Below are 20,503 nucleotides of genomic sequence, written 5' to 3'. Positions count from 1 at the left end.
TGAGAACTTATTCTCCTGAGTTTATGTGTCAATTTATTTTTGTCCAGTTCAAAACACCCAGTGCCCAAGTGATCCCAACTCTTAGAAGAGCAAATCCACCCAAACTACGTGGCTCAAGGTCCATAATACAGAGTATATTCACCACCTGCACCACCTCAGAGTGACACCCAAAACAAACAAACATACACACACTGAGAAGTTGAGATGTTTACAGGGAAACATCTGGTCAAAAGAAGAACAAGGAGGAGGAGGAGAAGGAAGGAGCTGTCATTTGTACCAGGTACTGCTGGAATCTTCTCGCTTTATTTTGAAGCCATTTGACCTGCGAGGGCTGAGGTCAGACATTTTTAAGGTTTTTTTAAATGGCAGTCACTGCACAGCACACATTACACACAGTGTTACCAAATGTGGTGATCAGAAATGTATAGAGGAACAGTCATCATCTATATCATCCAACGCCCAGTGCCAGTCCTGGAGACTGGAGTCCTCCAATCTGAAAGGGGAGATTAGTTTTCATGGCCGTGTAATCGTTACTGCACACAACTCAAGTCTGTTCTGTGGGGTTGTATGAGGGCAAATCCTGAGACATCGAACTGGACTGGACCAGGACAGACAATGAAAACAGTTCCTCAACTTCTGCAGGACACGCATTGTACATAAAGAACAAAGCTTCACAAGTTAACCTCAATACACCTTAAAAAGAGCTCTTACCAAAGCTGAATAATCAATACGCTAATTTTTCTCCTTCGAGATCATCAGTCGCTTTTTTAAGATTGCTTGTTGAAGTTGCATTTGTAGCCTGTGCACTTGACGTGCTGTTTTGACAAGAGTGGATGGGATGTAGAGTGCACTGAAGGCACTTTATTATAAGTGGTCAGAAAGGGACTTTCAGTCAGTGATTTTAAAGCAAGAGTTGCCTGAAGATATCACTTTGCAGGTGAAATTTAATTAGTTTAACTCAGGTATAGTTTTTTGTGGTCAGTCAGCAGGCCATTATGGAGAAACTAATATTAATTTACATCATTGTGACACACAACACTCAAAATGCAGAATATATACTAAATACTATAAATAAATATTAAACTTTCTGGATTTGGTATGTTAATCAAATACACAAAAATTTCAGTTTTGAGGTTTTTTAGTCAGCCTGCATTATATCGGTCACTCCACTCACACTGTATGTACCTCAAATCATTAGAAATCTTGCCTGCAGATCCACAAACTGTTATTTGTTTACCTCCTGCACACCACTTTAACTGTCGTAGCTAACATAGATGAATCCAAAATCACACCTATAGGTGTCTATTACATAAAATCAGCTTTTTAGTCTACCTGCTCTTGCTGGTGGGGAGCTGTCGACTGGGCCTCCTCATGGACTGGCTGGGCTGAACCTTCATGGAGGTCCGCGGTGAGGAGCGCGCGAACTGTTCTGGGTGCGGAGGCTTTTTGGGAATCTTCTTGACCAACCGGCTCACCCACTTCTGCTGCTCCTCCTGGGACACGGCGAGCAGGAGCAGGTTCTTGGCTGTAGAAATGTCGTAGTTCACTGGTGGTAGAAGAGAAGAGAAATGTTCAGTAACACTCCAATTCACAAACATTTAAAAAACCCACCAATTGTAAGTAAGATCGAAACACAGCTTTTATAGAAACAACAGGAGCGTCCTACCTTTACAGGGGGCGATGATCTCCTCCTTCTTGTCCATGTGGTCCTTGTGGCACTTGATGTGGCAGCGCCGGCACTCCAGAGCAGGCGGCGGCTTGAACATGTTCCACAGTGGCTTTGTGCACGCCTCACAGTTGGTGGGGAAGTGGTAGAGGGTGGGAATGAACTCGTGGCCTTTGTGGCAGACGTAATTGGACTTTTCTCCAATGGGATGCGGCTCCACGGGAAACTCTGGCTCCTTTTTGCTTTCACCTTCATTGGCATAAAGAATCTGGAGAGCGGAAAGAGGACATATCTAACTTTTTCAGCCTTCAACAACTCTTTAAACAATCAACATGCTCAAAGAAACAGAACATTTTCAGTAGAGCTAGGGCAGACCTGGAATATCCTGGGAATTTCTTTGGAGTCAGCTCGATATACATCTGTCTGAGTAACAGGTCTCACATGGAAGAGTTTACTGTGTGACAGAAAGGAGTGTTATTTTCTGTTTAAAGCATAGAACGTGTTAAGCAAGAGTACTGACAGGGACTAGAAAGAGAGAGCATATTTCTCCTGTTTTGGCTTCCCTTCATTGGCTTCCTGTTAAATCCAGAATTGAATTCAAAATCCTGCTCCTCACATACAAGGTCTTAAATAATCAGGCCCCATCTTATCTTAATGACCTTGTAGTACCATATCACCCTATTAGAGCACTTCGCTCTCGCTCTGCAGGCCTACTTGTTGTTCCTAGAGTATTTAAAAGTAGAATGGGAGGGAGAGCCTTCAGTTTTCAGGCCCCTCTTCTGTGGAACCAGCTTCCAGTTTGGATTCAGGAAACAGACACTATCTCTACTTTTAAGATTAGGCTTAAAACCTTCCTTTTTGCTAAAGCATATAGTTAGGGCTGGACCAGGTGACCCTGAATCCTCCCTTAGTTATGCTGCAATAGATGTAGGCTGCCGGGGGATTCCCATGATGCATTGAGTTTTTCCTTTCCAGTCACCTTTCTCACTCACTATGTATTAACTGACCTCTCTGTATTGAATCGTATCTGTTATTAATCTCTGTCTCTCTTCCACAGCATGTCTTTATCCTGTCTTCCTTCTCTCACCCCAACCGGTCGCAGCAGATGGCCGCCCCTCCCTGAGCCTGGTTCTGCCGGAGGTTTCTTCCTGTTAAAAGGGAGTTTTTCCTTCCCACTGTCGCCAAAGTGCTTGCTCATAGGGGGTCATATGATTGTTGGGCTTTTCTCTGTATCTATGAAGCGCCTTGAGGCGACATTTGTTGTGATTTGGCGCTATATAAATAAAATTGAATTGAATTGAATTGAAGTTAATACAAACTGAGCGGTTTTCTTTGCAGAGGTGCCTTCGGGTGTCATACTCACTCTATATCGAGCACCATGTTGGGGATGGACTGCTCTTTGTCTTGCTCGCTGTTGTAGAAAAGAATCTTCTTGCTACTTACTACAACGTACTGCATTGACAGGACAGAGGTGGTAAGAAGAAAGGGTCACGCGCTGTTTTGCAGGGTCAAAGCAGTCTCAATGGTTTAGTCCTACCTTTCTCTCCCATCCAAACTTCTTGGTATTGTTTCTGACGGGGAGAGACAGCCAGCCCTCGAGCCTCATTTCTGAGGGCAGAAAGAGAACTCAGATTATTATGGTTTGGTTTGAAGAAATCAACAAAATCACATCACATTAAAGTGAAATATTGTAGTCAGACATTATGCACCTTTATAAAAATGCTCTACTTGAGCATTTAAGCACTTTATAGAACACGCCTCATTCCCCCATTCTCTTTTTTCTACATCTAAGTGATTTGTATCCAACCTCCACACACATTCACACTCTGATGAAAGTATTCGAGAACAACTCAGGGTTCAGTATCTTGCCGAAGGATGCTTTGGCATGCGCGCTGGAGCAGCCAAGGGATCAAATCACCAATCGTCATTAATCTGTGCATAACACACTAATGTCTGTGAAGGTTCTCAGTCATCCAGGTCATTGTAGTCAAAGGAGCTTGCAAAGAAAAGCGTCTGGACTTCTTAAGTTGCTTGAAGACGTTTCACCTCTCATCAGAGAAGCTTCTTCAGTTCTAAGGTCAAATGGTGGAGAGTCCCAGATATAAACCTAGTGGGAGTTTCCCCCCACAGAGGGACAAAAGGACCCCCTGATGATCCTCTAATCGCCTGAGCCAAGGTGTGAAACTGGGTGTGGGTCCCAATCAGCCAGAGTTTTGGGTGAGTTCATTGTGAAACCTGGCCCCACCTTATCATGCGAATTCCTGAGGTCAGATGGCCCAGGATGTGAGTGGGCGTTAAGGCGTCTGGGAAGGGATCTCAAAACTGGATTATAGATGGCAGAGAGTTGGTGTTGTAAACCACCGCCTCTGTTCAAAGATGGTCACACTAATAACACACTAATGATAAAATGACTGTATTGGGATTGAAAGTACTTAACTTGAGCTGAATTATAGCATCTTTCTTCTGAAACGTTCAGAAATGAGGGTTATTCCATTACTCTGACCTGGCATTTTCACACAGGGACAAACAATGCATGTTTTCTCTTTTCCAGATGTTTGTGTGGGAAAAGTCCAGTAGAACAACAGTTTCTGAAATACGCAGACCTGGAACAACCACGCCACGTTCAAAGTCACTCAAATGACCTTTCTTCCGATGCTTCGTTTGAACAGGTCGTCTTAACCGTGTCTACATACCTCAGTGCACTTAGCTGTTGCCTTGTGATTGTAGGATTAAAGGCATAGTTTAGCAGGTGCACTTTGTGACGTAGCCAGTGAACGTAAACATTGTACAAGAAGATGTTTGTAAGTGACCTTAAACCTTAAAGCTGTGGTGAATGCAAACTGTCAGAAATACTTTCTTTGTTTAGTGGCTGAGCTCTTACCTGTGTACGCATCATCAGCATCAAACTCGGGCCCGCTGCTGACGCTGGCAGAGTCCATCGACTGAACACTGAGCGTCTGCAGGAGATTTCTCAGCTGCTCAATGTCACTGTCCTTACTGTCCAGAGCCATCTGCAGCTCGATGCGCATCTGGCTCTCATCCGCCAGTTGCTATAGATTAAAATGAGAAGAAATAACATATCGTAAGTGTCGTAGTCAGAGATACAGCAGCAGAGTGTCGTTTCACTGCTTCACTGCAGGGGAAAGAAAACTCAGCTGTTCACTTACTGCTTGCATTTCATTGATCTCCTTCTGATATTTGATGATGGTGCTGTTCAGCTTTTCCTTCTCTGACCTGAGCTCAAGCTGCAGCTTCCTGTTCTCCTTCTCCTTTCGCCGCATGTCTGTGTCGTTACCGCGGCGGCTGCCTCCGCCACGCACTTCCTTCCTGTTCATGATCTCTGCCAGCTTATTGACGGCCTGCGGATGGGGATAAGATTCAATCTTAATTTAAGAAAAATGATGGGAAAAAAATGTAAATTTTGCCCATGAAGGGGAGGATTAGTCTTGAAAGTCTGTCTCTTCATCTTGTGAGTTATTGCTTTAAAAACACCGACCTGGGTTTTTAGCGTCCTCTCGGACTGCAGCTGCTTCTCAAACGCCTGCTTCATCTGGCTTATCTGCTGCTCCCAGTCCTTCGACTTCTCAGTTTCTGAAGAGAACAAAAAAAAATATTATGTACCCAGACCAAAATATATAATTCTTGTAATAAACATTTAAATGTTCTAATTACCCTCTATTGCCTCCTTCAGTTTGTTGTTCAGTTCCTCCTTCTCATTGGCCAGATTGGCGACATCACTCGTCAGGGTCCTATTAGCTTCTTCCAGCTGCAATGGACAGCAAATACTTTCATATCTGCTCTTTTGTGGAACTATAAACTCAACCTAATCTCACACTATTTTCAGAGCATATTTATTGGGCTTGAGATCTGCATTTACACGTCGTGATACTTCCAGGACTGTGGCGAGTTATTCTATTCAACAGCCTTTAAACGTCTAACGATACAAAGACTTTCACCTCAACTCGATCGTCTTCATTTCACGCAAACTGAAAAACTCACAGAGCTGATGGTGATGTCCTTCTCGGAGAGCTCCTGGCGATGGCGAGCCATCATCTCCTTCAGTTCCAGCTCCTTCATTATCTTCTCCTTCTCGAGGTCGGAGTACTGCTCCTCAGCGATGGAGCGCGCCAGCTGCTCTGAGTCAGCCTTTGTCAGAGTGATCTCCAGCTGTGCTGCCAAAGAGTCCCTGAGAGGAATAAAAAGAAACGCAAGCCTGAGCAACCCACCACACAAACCACACGAGTCTCTTACTGGAGATAAATGAACCGAGCCTTACATTCATCATCACCGTTTTTCTGCTAATCATTTTTCGAAGGTTAAAGTGGATGAATTTATTTCAAATGATATCTTCAAACTGAAAAACCTCTCACCTCTCCTCCTGCAGCTCCTGCAGAGACTGCTGCACTTCTTTGTAGAGTTTGTTCCTCTCCTCACATTCCTCCTTCAGCTCACGAACCTGGGTCTTATAGAGAGTCTGGAGAAAAGGTAACAGGTCAAATACGGCCCATACTTAATACATCAACAACAAAACTCTACATAACTCTTTAATGCAGAAATCTCCAATGGGAGGGCCAGAGAGGTGAGAAAGTTTCCTAACAACAAGCTGCTCCTCCTGACTGATAATGAACATGGTAAAGAAAAGAATCACTCAGGCTTCATTTTGCATACACACTTTGATACATACTGTTATGGACGCCCATTGAAGACTTCACCATTATTCAGCTCTTGGAAATGCATAACATACATTAGCTACAGAAATAAAAGGAACCCTCTGATTTTAACAGCCTACGTTCCCATAGAATAAGACCATTTGTGCTACGGTTTATTTACTTTATTTTCTAAGTGCATTATGGAAAATACATCACTTGTTATTCTATATCATCTTTAAACATTACTGGATTATTACGCTTTAACTAGGAAATAACAGCACTGCATTACAATATGGGAAGATGTCACTCCAGTGTAATATAGCTGACTGTTATTTGACAGTATAGTCTGGAGCAGCTCCTGCAGCTCTACTCTATAAATATCAAAGCACCTCTATATTGTGGACGTAAGAATTGCTAGACCCCTACACGCAACTGAAACATTTAACGAGTTGCCTTTACAATGAGTTAAGCTCCAGCTTGGACTTCAACTGTAGCGCTAAACAATTCAGAGCACCTGCAGTTATAGGCAGCAGAGTTGGAACGAGTCTCTGACTCACAGGCAGCTGAATATTTTAAAAACTGCCACAGCAGCGCCCTGATCAGGCTGAAAGGAGTGAAACACAACGTGGACACGGCAGCGAAAAGCTGTTTAGCCAGAAGGCGAGAGGGGACTATTCAGTAGCAAATCAATCAGCAGTTTTTGCCGCTCAGTCAGATGATTGAAACTATAAAAAGCCTAAAATGCCAAATGAAAGTGTCTTCATTTTCCATCCACATCTGTGATCAGATATCAAACTTACTGAGAAATACTGCTCAGCCTCTAACTGGTCTTGTAACTCCTTCATTTGTCCATCTGTGTCCTGTCTTTCTCTGTGAAAAGAGAAATGAGTCGATGATTCATAATCTGACCGCGTAAGGAGCCTGCAGTGTGCCTGCTGGGGAAGTGTTACAACAAAATGAAACTTACTTGCGCAGCTCCTGGTTCTGCTTCTCCAAGCTGCGCTTAATATCCAGCAGGTGATTCGTTTCCTGCTTGAGCTGCTTCTCGGAGGTTTTCAGAGCACTGAGCTGCTGGTTTTGAGCCTTCAGGTCGTTCTGAGTCAGGTTACGCTTCTGGGTCTCCTGCTCGATCTTCAGTGTTAGGTTCTTCACCTGAAAGAACAAAATGAATTTAATAAAAGTTTTTTACTCACATCTCATTATCCTTCTATCCAATTTATGGTTCAGATATGACACTCTTTACATTAGCTGCTGAAGTAGCTCCTGTTGGTGACATTTGACAGCTAACCCCAAACTTCACAGAAACGCTCACCTCCTCAGTAAGGTGATCCTTGTGTCTGCGCAGCTCGTCTAGCTTCTGCAGGGCCTGTTTGTTGTCACAGTCCATCATGCTGCTCTGCTTCTCCATCTCCAGTATTCTGTTCTCCAGCCGCAGCTTGGCAGCTCGCTCCTCTGCCAGCTTCTGCTCCAACTCTGAATGAGAGTTATTCACTTATATTATTTAATTTCCCTTGTGAAAAGTCAAATCAATAAAATTTCTCATTCTGTACATCTTGTTGCAATCTGTGAACTCGGAGCTGTCGATCAGCCCCAAATTACATAGCTCGAACCCTGAACTCGGTACAAACTGTGAAAGAACAACCTCGTGGAAACAAAAGATCAGAGCCGTTACCCTTCATGGACTCTGACTTGGCGCCCTCGATGGTGACCTTGATCTTGCTCTTGTCTGCCAGCATTGCTCTGGTGGCCTTATGAGAGGCCTCCTCCTGTTCCAGCTCCTGCTGCAGCACCTTCAGCTTGTAGGTCAAATCGATCTCCTTGTTGCTCTTCTCCTGTATAAACACACACAGAGATGTCACATCCAGAGCAAAATCTAGTCAGAAAACTTTACACCAAACGCTTTGAGACCAAGCCCAGAAAGTCGTGTCACTACATGGTGGTTCACATTTATATGTATATTCCAAGGAAGTGCAGTTAGAAATACTCAGTAAATCAATAAGTACAGTTTCTGAAACAGGTCAGTTACAGTGCTGCAATAAATTAGGCCTTTCTTCTGCATTTCTCTAAGATATTTTAAAGTCAAAAAGCAAGCAGTTGTGCAATTTTTAATATGAATCTATGAAAACAAAACAAAGCAAATCCTTTGTATTAATCTTCCCGTGTCGACTGGAGTTGTGATTAAAGGTTTGGCAGTCTTTTAAAATAATTATTTGGCCTGCAGTGGGCTTGAGTTTGAAAATAGCTGCTGTAAATCAATTATCTGTCACTTTAATCAAAACAAAAGACTTTCCCGATTGCTTTAATAAAATAATAATTTCTCACTGATGTCAAATAACCTGGAACAAACAGTCCAATGATGCTGTCCTCAAATCCAGATGCAGATGTTTCCAAGAAACACTATACTACTACTTTTAACATAACTTTTACTTAATTTGGATCACACGTGAGGCTCAAGTCAAATTTCCAGGAACTGCATCTCAAAGCAAAAAATCTTTCCAGTCAGGATTTTGTGATTTACCTTCTCCAGATCAGTGAGTTTCTCTTGAAGCTGCCTCTTCTCGGTCTCAGCTTTGGATAAAGCCTGTTTCTGCTGACGGGCCTCCACTTCCAGGCCAGAAATGCGTCCTGCAAGATAAGCCCACGAGAGTCCTCAGAGTTACATTTCACGTACAGATCACATAAAGCTTAACCCAACAGCAAACTATGGCAAATGGTAAATGGCCTGTATTTGTATAGCGCTTTACTTGGTCCCTAAGGACCCCAAAGCCTATAAACTTACACAGTCGTCATGAATCTTTATTTCCATTTTCAATAAATTATTCCTGTCTCAACTTGTATACATAAGTCCTTTAATCCTTCTTAACGTCAATTTTATCCCCTCATTAAAGCTCAGTCTGAGGTTCGTCTGCAGTTTCTATTGTAATTTCGATTTTAGTTACTATTATTTTATTATTTGTCCTTTAATTTGTGTATTTATTTTCATGTTTTGAGTTTCTAATTTAGGTCTGGTTTGTTTATTCCAGGTTTACTTGTAAACTAGCATTGTTAATCCCCTGACCTCAACTAAAAAGCACTCCCTCTGATTTAAATGTACTTAAATATACAAGTTACTTGCCTGTTGTTCATATAATGACTCCAGTCAGCAGGCTCGGGGCAGTTCAGGGCATCTACCAAGAGTGTATGTTTAGTTGTTCCAACAGTGCCACAACTGGCTTATTTATACACACATATACATCCCCCAGTTACTTGTAGTAAGCAACGGAGGGCAATATTTATATTAATATAAATATTTACATAGTTCAAATGAATTTCAGCTCTTGGACCAACTCGAGGAAGCTGCTTATTATACTGTGCTGTGTTTTATTTGTAAATGCAACACTCAAGTCACTGCATCCGAAGACCTACAAACATTCATAAGGCAGAACTCATGGTTTGTGACGCCCACGTCCTAATTAACGCAGTCAGATAAGAGGTTTTATGTGACAGCTTAAGTAGCCCGAGAGCTGCTTTTATCAGATCATGGGTGAATTGTTAGCCTTTATGTAAGCACGCTCCCTACAGTTACACAAATATTACAAACTGTCCAGGCGCACTGGAGCAAACAGGCCACTTTGACCCTTCTGTCTCCAAAACATCAGCTATATTTGTTCAAGGTTTTATCTGACACCTCTGGACAAACTTATTTTTACTAATTCAAATCAGCCTTTTCTCAAACACACAAACTGGAGTCAGAATCCATTCAGCAAACAGTACAGAGTTATTTAGTCCTGAAAAGCCTCTTGACTGCCCTCAGCATTTGGGTGGCACATTGCTGTTGCTCATCTAGCTGCCCCTTTATTAAACCTGCCATATAAGCTCCAAGGCAAGCAGGAGGAAAACAGAAACTGAACTTCTTTCAGAGGAATGTAATTACATTTCCACCTCATAAAAATACAGGTAAACATATCAGCAGCTACACATGTGCCTAGAATTATGACTTATACTGACATCCAACCTGAAATTCTGCACAAATCTATTCTTTTGGTTTTCTTGTATGCTAAGGTGAGAACCAAGAACAGAGGTGCAGTTTCTTTTTCTGATGGCGAGACGAATTTTGTCAAATTTGGTGGAGCATGAGCGAAAAACTAATACAAGACATTTTGGTGCTCCATGTAAAACTGCTAAACTGAGGATGCTCCAACTCCATATTAATTGGTTTAGTATTTCTGTAATATACTTACATATCTATATTATTGCTAATATATATTGTAATATATCTATATCATGGCTAAAGCACTTCTGGATGGATGCAAACTGCATTTCGTTGCCCTGTACCTGTGCAAGGACAATAAAGTTGAATTCTATTCTATTCTATTAGTATTTCATAGGTTTGTAAAGAAGTGCGTTTCACTTTTTACAAACACCATTCTGAAAAAGTTGTTTAGATACACCGATGAATACAACATTTAATATACAACATGTTATATTCCTGGTATCCCTTTTATTAATTCAAATAATGCACACAAATGTTTGCAGACTTGACAAAGAAATCTTTGTGTGCCGTTTCACCCACCCATCAGGTCAGTGATGGTTTCCGAGCCCTGGCTGTGCTCCCTCCTCTCCGTCTCTAGCGCAGCCTGCAGGCTGATGCATTCCTTCTCCAGACTCAGCTTGCTGCGCTCCAGCAGGCAGCATTTGTCCTGCAGCTCGCGCACGTTGGCCTCCAGCTGCTGCAGCTGCTTGCTGCTCTCAGTTTGGGCTTTGCGGAGCCTCGTCGCCGCCTCCGTCTCAGCCCGCAACAACGTGTTGGCTTCTTCCAGCTAAGAGAAGAACACGTAAACAAATCACACCAATATTTTCCCTTTAAAGGACTCGGAGTCCAAGAAGGTGACTTGACAAGATCACAGTGATCTTTTCAGTCTGGCTGGACATCAAATATTAGCTTTTACTTTCAGCTGTTGTGACTGTTATTATTATGTATTTGGTTTTACGTCTATTCAAAGCTTTATATGTTATATGCTTGTCATCTGATGTCACGGAGCTCATCGTCCATGCTGACCATCCCCCCCAACCTCACCAAACATACATCACGGTAGGTAACAGACCTGTTTCTGGAGGTGAATGTTCTTCTCATTGGAAATGTGCGAGTTTTGGTTTCGCTTCTTCATGTCATCCAGCTGGTCTCTGAGGCTGTTGACTGCACAGATCCCAAGAACAAAGACAACAATTATGATGATGAAATGTGTTTCAAGAAGTAAAATCACAATTTAAAACTGATAAAGTTCTTCATATATAAACTGTGCAAATGAAATATGGAAACAGAGCTTTAGTTTGGTTTAATAAAGGCTAAAGTTATACAATATGAATATTACAAAGAAAGCCAGAGCACAGAAGAGAGTAGACCTGATGTGTTTGTATCACAGTGTCTTTGTCCAGGTGATGGCAGTATTACCCACTTTATCTCAGTAAAGTCACCATGAATTTATATCATTGCAAAGCCAAAAGAAAACCTAAGTTTCTGACTTTACACAAGAAGCGGGGGGTTGATTTTTACTGGATTCCTGTGTTCATTTTATTATCTTGCTTTAATGCATCACTGCTGTCAAGTTTGAATCTATTTCTTAAAACAAATGCACTTAATCAGCCTCATTTTTCTCACTCATGATAGAAGTATTATAATGTTTTGTCTTTTCAGTTCATGTAATCGATCACCTTAAACAAAGCTAACCTGCATGAAGGATGTTACACAAATAAACCGAGAATGTGTGCCGCTGTATTTTTTTTTTAACTTAAAAGCTAGTTAAAAAGCTTTAAAAATTGTCTCTTAAGAGAAATGTCTCTTACTAGAAAATATATTTTTTCTGTGAAATGTAATAATTTCCAGTTGATAACTTCCTGTACAAAAGAAGTAAATCTTTTCAGCTCTGCCGCAGAATCCACAGCGCGTCTCGTGTCACCTTCGTTCTCCAGACAGCGCTTCCTGTCGGCCTCGCTCTCAGCCTTGCGGTGGCTCTCCAGGCTTTTGTGCTGCAGCAGAGCCTTCTCCCTCTCCAGCTGCCTCACACTCGACTCCAGGTTCTTTCTGCTGCTCACCTAAAAATCAATCATAAACGCCTTTGTTCAACATCTCCTGCGGGGATGGTTTCATGCTACTGTGATTCCATAATTCACTTTATGAGAAATTATTCCCCAGAATCCAAATGGGCCTCAACACAAATTCAATCACAATAGACTATTTAATGTGGCCGTTAGAATTCAGCAGACGCTCCAGCTGAACCTCCCTGGATACGAGACGCTGGTATTCAACCGGAAAGTGGACAAGTGTGGATAATAAGAATCATTATTCTGGCTCAAATAATAGAGTTTTTGGGAAACGCCCATTAAAATGTATGAGGAAGAAAGAACTTCTAAAATCCCAGAGGGGTCATGTCCCAGCAGATATTGACGCTGGACAGACACAGAAATATTCAGGTAATTGGATGTTCCCTGTGATTAACTGACCTCTTCCTCAAGTTCTTTGGAGAGCTTTTCCAGACGAGCGGTGGCGGCCCTGCAGAAAAATACAAATGCTTAAAAAAAATAATTTGGCCACCGTGCATAAGCAAATAAGTGGAGCAACATGATGCGGCTCTTATTCCTGATACACAATGTTCCCTACAGATCACCCACCTGTACTTTTGCTCTAGATCATCTTTGACTTGCTTGTCATTATTCATCTGCATCTCTAGGTGGCGAAGTTTCTTCTGCAGCGCTGCTGACTAAGAAGAGAAAGAAAGAAAGACTTCCAATTTATGCGCTATACACTAAAGTCACAATTTAACACACACAGGGTAAGAAGACATGTAACATCAATAGCTAGCTAGTCTTTGCAGTGACACGCACACTGTCTGAGCACTGGCAGAACGCCTGATGTTCCTTTATAGGAACTATCGGCCTTTATAGGGCCGATAATAATAAAAAAAATTAAAAAGTCAAGAAAAGACGACAGAAACACCCTTCAACCATGTTTTGAATGTTGTTGTTGCAGTTTGTCCACCAGAGGGAGTCTGCAACTTCCAGTTTGATAACATGCCTGAAGCCCCAGGAACACACACACACACACAATCAGCTGATCTGAGCCAAGCCAGGCACTGTAAACCAATTATATTTTTATAAAATGCATGTAATATTTTTGTAGGACTTGAGGAAATCTGTTTATTTTCTGCATTGAAATTCGCCAAATATCAGTAGCACTCTTAAAAATCCGGTTTTGGTTGGGATGTCACGTTAAATTTTAGCATTAGTTAGCTAACTAATGCTACCAAGGATTTTAGCATTAGTTAGCTAACTAATGCTACCAAGGAAATGCAGACAAATGTTGTTGTCCTTGGTCAAAAGAGCACAGAAACTATTTTCATGGTTAATGGTGTAACGTTTTTAGGGGCAGTCTTTTAGGCCTATAAACATTTTTACAATTAGAACCATAAACCACCACATTAGTCACTTAAAGGTCAGTATTGAAATACAGGGACTATACCTTTAATCACCTACATTTAGGCAACTGATTAGAAACAAAGCGAAAGTAAAACATAGGGTTTGTTTTGTTCCTCGTAATGAGGGCAGTCTTTTAGGACTGAAGTCAATAAAAGTTCTTTAGATTAGCGTTCGGCTCAGCCACTTATACTGAAAGCTGCTTAAGTCTCTGTGTGCGGCTGAGAACACTGAAATTCTAACAAAGTACAAATAAATCATGGGATCTGGGAAGAAATCCCCCTGTGAGTCATTTCCATCATAATCCTTGATGTCTTACAATGTGAAGTTGATCACAATGTCAACAGGCCTTTTCTGTGTGGTCATGTAAACTGATACCAGACTTATTTATTTCCTGAGGAGCTCGGTCCGGTATTAATGCAGTCGCTAAAGGTGCACCTGGCAGCTACTGTGTGTGGGAGTCAAAGTACTTACCTCCCCTTTTGAATTCTCATGAGCCACTGAGTTGTTGGAAGCATTTAATAACCTGAAGGAGGAAATGAATAAAATCAGCCCAAGGTCAAGGACACGAGAGCCAAAAATAAATCTATAAATTGTCTTTGTGGAACCACGGAGGTCCCTAAAATCATGGGAAATGAAGAGAATGGGATGATTTACTGGTCTTCTTTGAAGTAGGTGAAGCCAACAAAGGGTAACTGATTGCCGACAAATGCCTTAGGTGTGGGGAAGGTTTCTACATCGCCTTTGTCGTCTTCTATCTCATCAAAGTTGCTGGTGTCTATGTCACTGCTCAGCTCTGGGACCACAGGGGCAACCGCTGGGGCGAGAGAGAGATAAAGAGAGAGACAGGAAAAAGGTGAGAGTGAATTGGTGGAAAAAGGAAGCACTGTGTGAAAATATGTCAGTCTAATAAATCATTTTAATGTGCTCTCTGATCCAGCTGCTGTTCTGAAGGAATTCCTGCTAAAGTTTTAGATTAAAGAAGATCAAGATTAAAGAAAAGGTTTGCAGGTGCTGTTATGATGAATTATATTTCATTTAAATTTAATTTTGATATTTTTTTAATGTTGTTTGATTGATAAAAACTGTGAGTTGAGGGTGTGACCGTTTTTGGCTTCTGAAGTGGAGCATGCCAGAAAGAAACTGGAGTACATCTGATAAAATTTAAGACGTCTCACAGGACAACAACAACAACAACAAAAAAATTACTGATCTGCAGGAGCTGCGTTCTATATTTGGTCACAAATTCTGACTTTCTCCTGAATTACACTTAGGAATTATAATTTTGTATGCTAATGCATTTCTGGCAGGTATGGCCAAAGAAAGACAGCATCTGCTGTGCCTAAAAGGGATATCCACAAGGTAAACAACTCAGTGTTACTCTGCACACAGAGTAAAGTGGAAGGAAAGGTGAAATTTGATTTTAGATGTAGGAGAACAAACAAAAGCATTGTGCAGAATTTAAATGTAATGGTTTTTGAAATTGTTTTGCAAAGTGCACGATGGGCTTTGCTGGAAGCTGAGCACTCATCTAGAGTATATTCTACGTTCATTTCTACTGTTCTTCAATTTAGTAGTGGAAAATCCACTCTTATTTTGAAAGTTCAGTCGCTGTTAACCATCTAGCCTCTCACTTCCCAACGGCCGGCACGCTGGCCAGTTCATTGTCATGGCAGCTGTTGATGTAATTAAGCTGCTTTTTCTTGCAGACAGACAGACTCAAACTCAACAGTCTTGGACTTGCTGCTGGGGACAGCAGTCCTCCTGCTCTGGACATCTGCAGCGAGCCAGAACCTGCAGGAAGTGGAGGTCTAGTTCTGCTCTGTACAAGTACTTTGCAAATAAAAATACCTATGTGATATGCGCATGCACTTACCCAACCACCAAACACATGGTGCTAAACGAAATACACTTCATATTGAGAAAAAACCAAAACATGTATCATAATGAATGATCATAGGTAGCAGAACAAAGGTTGTATACTAACTGTCTCTGATGGTGTCAAAGGTCCACTGGTCATTTTTGAAGAAAGGATGTCGCTTGATTTCCTCCACGCCGTTTCTGCCTAATCGCACCTCCCTCAAAACAAAAGCAGACAATGAGTTGACTGAATTGGAGATAACATAAGATAACATAAGAGTGCTATTGAGGTTCCCCCTGTTACTCTCTGCAAGAAAATACACAGGTGCATTTTCCAAAATGTCAAACCCCTGACATCTTCTTCTTGTAAGATCATACCTGTCAGTCAGGAAGGCGCAGATGATATTCTTGGCATTGTTGGAGATCTCCACATCATCTGGAAAATTGAGGGAGTTCTTGTGGTCCATGATTTTACTGTACGTTCCCACCAAAGAGTCGGCGTAGAACGGCGTGTCACCTAAAAGTGAGCAAACAACACTGAAATAAATTGAGAGACATAAACATCAACGCATACGAGTTCAATTATTTTATGAAATGTTCACCGACCGACGAGCAACTCGTAAATGAAGACCCCTACGGACCACCAGTCGCATTCTCTCCCATAATAGCCATCTCCCCCCTGGGATTTTAGCACTTCTGGCGAGATGTAGTCTGGAGTCCCAACAGCTGTGTCACAGTGCACCATGCCGGTCTGTAACATAAATCCAGAGATCATTATATGTTTAGTACCCTACAGGTATGGTTTGATTTATATGGGCATAAGCTAAAGCAGAGTGTTGATCCAAACTTAAGAGACTACTAAAAACTAACCCTTCCAGGTGAAGGCAGAACCAGAGCTCACTGTAACAGCTTAGTTATTAAAGTGGACTTGTTATATTTTTATTCTTGGACTACACTAGAGTAGCTAAATCAAGCCATTTAACCCCTTCCCCTCTCTCTTTAAGGCAACTTTCTTCAGCCAAAGAAACAGTTTGGACAGCAGGGGGTCCCTGAGATGATCACATAAAAATATTGTTTTTCACAGACATCATAGAGAGCAAAGAGAAGGAAAAAAACTGCTGAAGCTAAACATTTATAGCAATCCAAAGTCTGAGGTTTAGCTTTATTTCTTCTCTTTGGATTTTTTTATTAGTATTTAGCAGTGTTTTCTGCTGGCAGCAGAGACTCAGGTTTTACACTTTTACTCACCGAGTCCATTTTCATGCAAGTGCCAAAGTCAGCCAGCTTCAGGTGTCCGAGTCTGTCCAGCAGCATGTTGTCTGGCTTCACGTCGCGGTGAATGAAGCCCATGGAGTGAATGGCGTCCAGAGCCATCACCACCTCCGCTGTGTAGAACTTGGCCCACTTCTCCGGTACATCATAGGTGCTGGTGAGGTTAACCAGGTCGCCTCCTGGCATGTACTCCATCACCATGTAGAGGTAGTGGTCATCTTGGAAGGCAGAGCACAACTAAAAACAATTTTAAGGTTTAATAAATTAACATATAAAACACATACTTTCCTTGTTCGAAGTAAAACAAAGGAGTAATCCAACTGGCAACACGTTCCCAGTGAATATTCCAATTAATGCACACGAAAGCTTTTTAAAAGCTGATCAGCAACTTAAATGCTGTACCTGCACAACCCAGGGACTGTTGGAAAAAGCCATGATGTCTCTCTCTTCCCAGAAGAATGCTGAGTCTGAGCGCTTTATCATCTCAAATTTGCTGAGCAGCTTCATGGCGTAGACCTTCTGTGAGGCTTTATGTCTGACCTGAACAACAGGAAGATAAAGTTTAGAGATTCTCCAAAGTCTAATCTTACTCTATGAGAAATGTTTGATGAAATGTACAAGAACAGATAAAATTACAATCACAACAGATCATTCATGAGTACATGTGCCACTTTCAGATTACAATACAATTAATGTAGACATTTTTTTTTATTCCCAGAGTGCATGCTTAGTTGTGGTTTGTAGAGTATTCAAAAGTAAAATGAGGGCGGAGGCCTCAAGTATCAGGTTTCTCTTGTGGAACCGGCTCAATGTGTGAGTTCAGGATACAGGCATGCCCTCTACTTTAAAGACTCAGCTTTCCTTTTTGATAAAGCTTACGTGTAGGGCTGCATCATGTGACCCTGAAACATCCTTTGGTTATGCTGATATAGGCTCAAGCTGTAGAGGGAACCCATTGCCTCTCCGTGTATTCATATGACACCACTACAGAACATAATTTGTGTTTTTGGTTGTTGGTTCTAAGTGTTCATCTTTTCATCGTCCACTCTCCCTTCAGCATAAGCAGCTGAGGTAGAGGACTGGTTTACGGTGTCAGTTTGCACAGCAAACTTCGTCATGCAGAGAAAAGGATTATGGAAATGAACAGGCATTTAAAAAGCTCCTTTCTGATCTTACTAACCACTCAAAGTCTTTTAGAATACAAGCCACAATTAACCGCACATTCATGCACTTCGAGCACTTGTATCTGCCTCACATCCACAGCCGATGTAGAATCACAAATAAACATAACATGTACTTCTTTGGACTGTGGGAGGAAGCCAGGGTACTTGAGGTAATAGGCTAAGGGAGAACATTCAAACTCCACACAGAACTATTCAACTATGCAGGAGATTCAAACCATGAACCTTCATGCTGTGAGGTAACAGTGCCAACCATGACTATAGATACTTTTGACATGCACTTCTCCAAAAGGTTAGAATCGTTTTGATGGTATGATGGATCCATGATGGAGGACTATACCACTTGTTTTGTTTTTATATATATATATATATATATATATATATATATAAAAACAAAAACAAAAACAGTGTTACCTGTTTATATGATCAGTACTTACCAGTTGCACTTCACCAAATGCTCCTCGGCCAATCACTTTAACTCTGTCAAAGTCTTCAGACTTCATCTGCAGATCTCGAATCTGGCCAATGACTTTCTCATCTGATGCAAAAGTTTATTGACAGGACAGAGGAAATGAACGTGCATTAGTGTTGTAAATACAAAGCAATTATTTAAGTGAACATCCTCTATATATTTATCCATCCATTTTCTACTGCTTATCCAGGTAATGTTCCAACAATCTAAGCTGAGATGCTCAGACTTCCCAGAAGACATATAGCCACAGTTTTATCACCCATTGATTCACATGATAATGACTGATCTATAAGATGATAGACCCTGTGAAGTATATCCAGTTTTACTATTCTCTGTCTAACAAGTTTCATAGACAATAGTACTCTAATGAGTACTAGAATTTACAAAATGAACATAATCTTATGTTAAATAACTTTTGAAAGTAGCAATCAAGAACAAACTCATTAGGAAGGCATTTATTGATTAATACAGCAAAGAGGCAGTATTTTATACCGAACCTTTTATATAAAGTGATGATTTGACTGGTTTTTGATAATCAGCCTTTTCTGAATAATTGAGTGGTTCACCTTCTAGATAATCATCTCTCATTAAGCTACTCACATCTGTTTAAGAAGGTCTCAATGTTTTTGTTCTTTCGTAGTGCAGGGTAGCCCAAGTCTAAGACCAGCGCGTTCATGGAGTCCTGCAAAGAAAGACAAAACATTAATAAGAAGCTCTAAGATATATATATAAAAACCTCCACAACACAGTGGAAATGCTTTGCAGGAAGGTGTTATGAAACCACAATGACACTGCACTGTTAAATAAATCAAAATCAACAAATGTACAGCAAAGCCACTAATGTGCTTTGATGCAGTTCGAGGGGGTCACATGATTATCTAGAGGATTAACAATGGGATTCAGGATACGGTGGCATGATGTCTGTCCTTCCTCCCCTCAGCAACAGCATTTTCAAACTTGTCACATCTATGGAAACATTAGTCACAGTGCTGTTGCAAAACAAATCAAGCCATCATAAACGGCGCGTGGATGGTAAAAGGCTGCGTCACACAGCAAGTCACTGTGTTTTGCATGAAATGAGACAAGTAGTCATGAGATGCCAGGAAGTCTGTTGTTTGCATCAGCACTGATTTTTCACACATGATGCAGATGATGTGACGTGTGAGCTCTCACAGATTAGCTGTCAAAACAAAAAGTGCATTCAAAATTTCCATAATTTGCCATTTACCAGGTTTTGTTTCTTTTTCTTACTGAGATATAAGTCATTTGGCTGCACTTATTTTAAGGAAGTATGAACTATAAAAGAAATGTGTCATAATCAGTCAATACCAGCTTATTTTTATCCTCTTATCATCACGACACAGCCACTGGTAACGAATTCATCCGAATGATGAACCATAAAACACATTAAAAATATGAAATCTAGTTTCAAAATTAAAAAATAAAAATGTATCTAATGTAGGGGAGACCATAAATTCATGAGGGAATCTGGACCTGAGCGATTTAAACAAACAAACAAAGAACAAAAAATCTTTTGTTTTCTTTATTTGGTGCTTTAAATTTCTACTTCCTTAGCAATAATATGCTGTTTTGGGTGCATTATGAAATGATAAATTGTTATTATTGCCTAACTGCTTTTGCACACATGTATCAAATTAAAAGTAACCCACACTGATAGTAAATAGAAAATATTCATCAGCAATAGCTTTAAAAATGTATTTTTTTTCCCCTGCAAGCCAAAAGCCAACTCTATTTTTGTTTTGGATTTTGAATCTAAATTTGTGACAGAGAGATGCTACAATGCATCTGAGTTTGTGTGTAAATAACACACGTTTAAACAATAGGAGCATAAAAACAACCAAAATAAGAATGAGTAATATAAAAAATAAATAAATAAATAAAGGTAGAAAAAACTAAAAGGAATATATTATATTACAGCATAAAGGTCAGCAGT

General features: G+C 40.9%; 1 protein-coding gene across 5 annotated transcripts in view; it reads right to left on the bottom strand.

Annotated features, from left to right (window-relative positions):
- rock2a (rho-associated, coiled-coil containing protein kinase 2a) overlaps positions 1 to 20,503 on the bottom strand; it is a 41,933-nt gene that overhangs the window by 3,482 nt on the left and 17,948 nt on the right. Inside the window, exons 2-32 of one of the 5 annotated variants that reach the window (XM_085143595.1) lie at positions 19,150 to 19,231; positions 18,515 to 18,615; positions 17,299 to 17,436; positions 16,873 to 17,133; positions 16,231 to 16,375; positions 16,003 to 16,141; positions 15,752 to 15,843; positions 14,422 to 14,581; positions 14,239 to 14,290; positions 12,964 to 13,052; positions 12,796 to 12,844; positions 12,252 to 12,387; positions 11,400 to 11,491; positions 10,868 to 11,114; positions 8,834 to 8,940; positions 7,988 to 8,147; positions 7,628 to 7,788; positions 7,283 to 7,467; positions 7,116 to 7,185; positions 6,037 to 6,140; positions 5,666 to 5,852; positions 5,339 to 5,432; positions 5,163 to 5,257; positions 4,834 to 5,025; positions 4,548 to 4,716; positions 3,204 to 3,274; positions 3,030 to 3,118; positions 2,042 to 2,120; positions 1,667 to 1,934; positions 1,333 to 1,546; positions 187 to 331 (exon numbers count right to left, since the gene is read on the bottom strand). In XM_085143595.1, the coding sequence (XP_084999721.1) occupies positions 268 to 331; positions 1,333 to 1,546; positions 1,667 to 1,934; positions 2,042 to 2,120; positions 3,030 to 3,118; positions 3,204 to 3,274; positions 4,548 to 4,716; positions 4,834 to 5,025; positions 5,163 to 5,257; positions 5,339 to 5,432; positions 5,666 to 5,852; positions 6,037 to 6,140; positions 7,116 to 7,185; positions 7,283 to 7,467; positions 7,628 to 7,788; positions 7,988 to 8,147; positions 8,834 to 8,940; positions 10,868 to 11,114; positions 11,400 to 11,491; positions 12,252 to 12,387; positions 12,796 to 12,844; positions 12,964 to 13,052; positions 14,239 to 14,290; positions 14,422 to 14,581; positions 15,752 to 15,843; positions 16,003 to 16,141; positions 16,231 to 16,375; positions 16,873 to 17,133; positions 17,299 to 17,436; positions 18,515 to 18,615; positions 19,150 to 19,231 (4,092 nt within the window). In that variant the 3' untranslated portion in view covers positions 187 to 267. Of the gene's footprint in view, positions 1 to 186; positions 332 to 351; positions 494 to 1,332; positions 1,547 to 1,666; positions 1,935 to 2,041; positions 2,121 to 3,029; positions 3,119 to 3,203; positions 3,275 to 4,547; positions 4,717 to 4,833; positions 5,026 to 5,162; positions 5,258 to 5,338; positions 5,433 to 5,665; positions 5,853 to 6,036; positions 6,141 to 7,115; positions 7,186 to 7,282; positions 7,468 to 7,627; positions 7,789 to 7,987; positions 8,148 to 8,833; positions 8,941 to 10,867; positions 11,115 to 11,399; positions 11,492 to 12,251; positions 12,388 to 12,795; positions 12,845 to 12,963; positions 13,053 to 14,238; positions 14,291 to 14,421; positions 14,582 to 15,751; positions 15,844 to 16,002; positions 16,142 to 16,230; positions 16,376 to 16,872; positions 17,134 to 17,298; positions 17,437 to 18,514; positions 18,616 to 19,149; positions 19,232 to 20,503 lie in introns of those variants that run through there. The other 4 variants (XM_085143594.1, XM_085143596.1, XM_085143593.1 and 1 more) reach the window with 4 other exon arrangements.

The sequence above is a fragment of the Neolamprologus multifasciatus genome, chromosome 19 (assembly GCF_963576455.1).
Source record: "Neolamprologus multifasciatus chromosome 19, fNeoMul1.2, whole genome shotgun sequence".
NCBI classification, from domain to species: domain Eukaryota; kingdom Metazoa; phylum Chordata; class Actinopteri; order Cichliformes; family Cichlidae; genus Neolamprologus; species Neolamprologus multifasciatus.
Note: the sequence above shows the minus strand (reverse complement) of the source record. Positions and strands in the feature narration are given on the sequence as shown.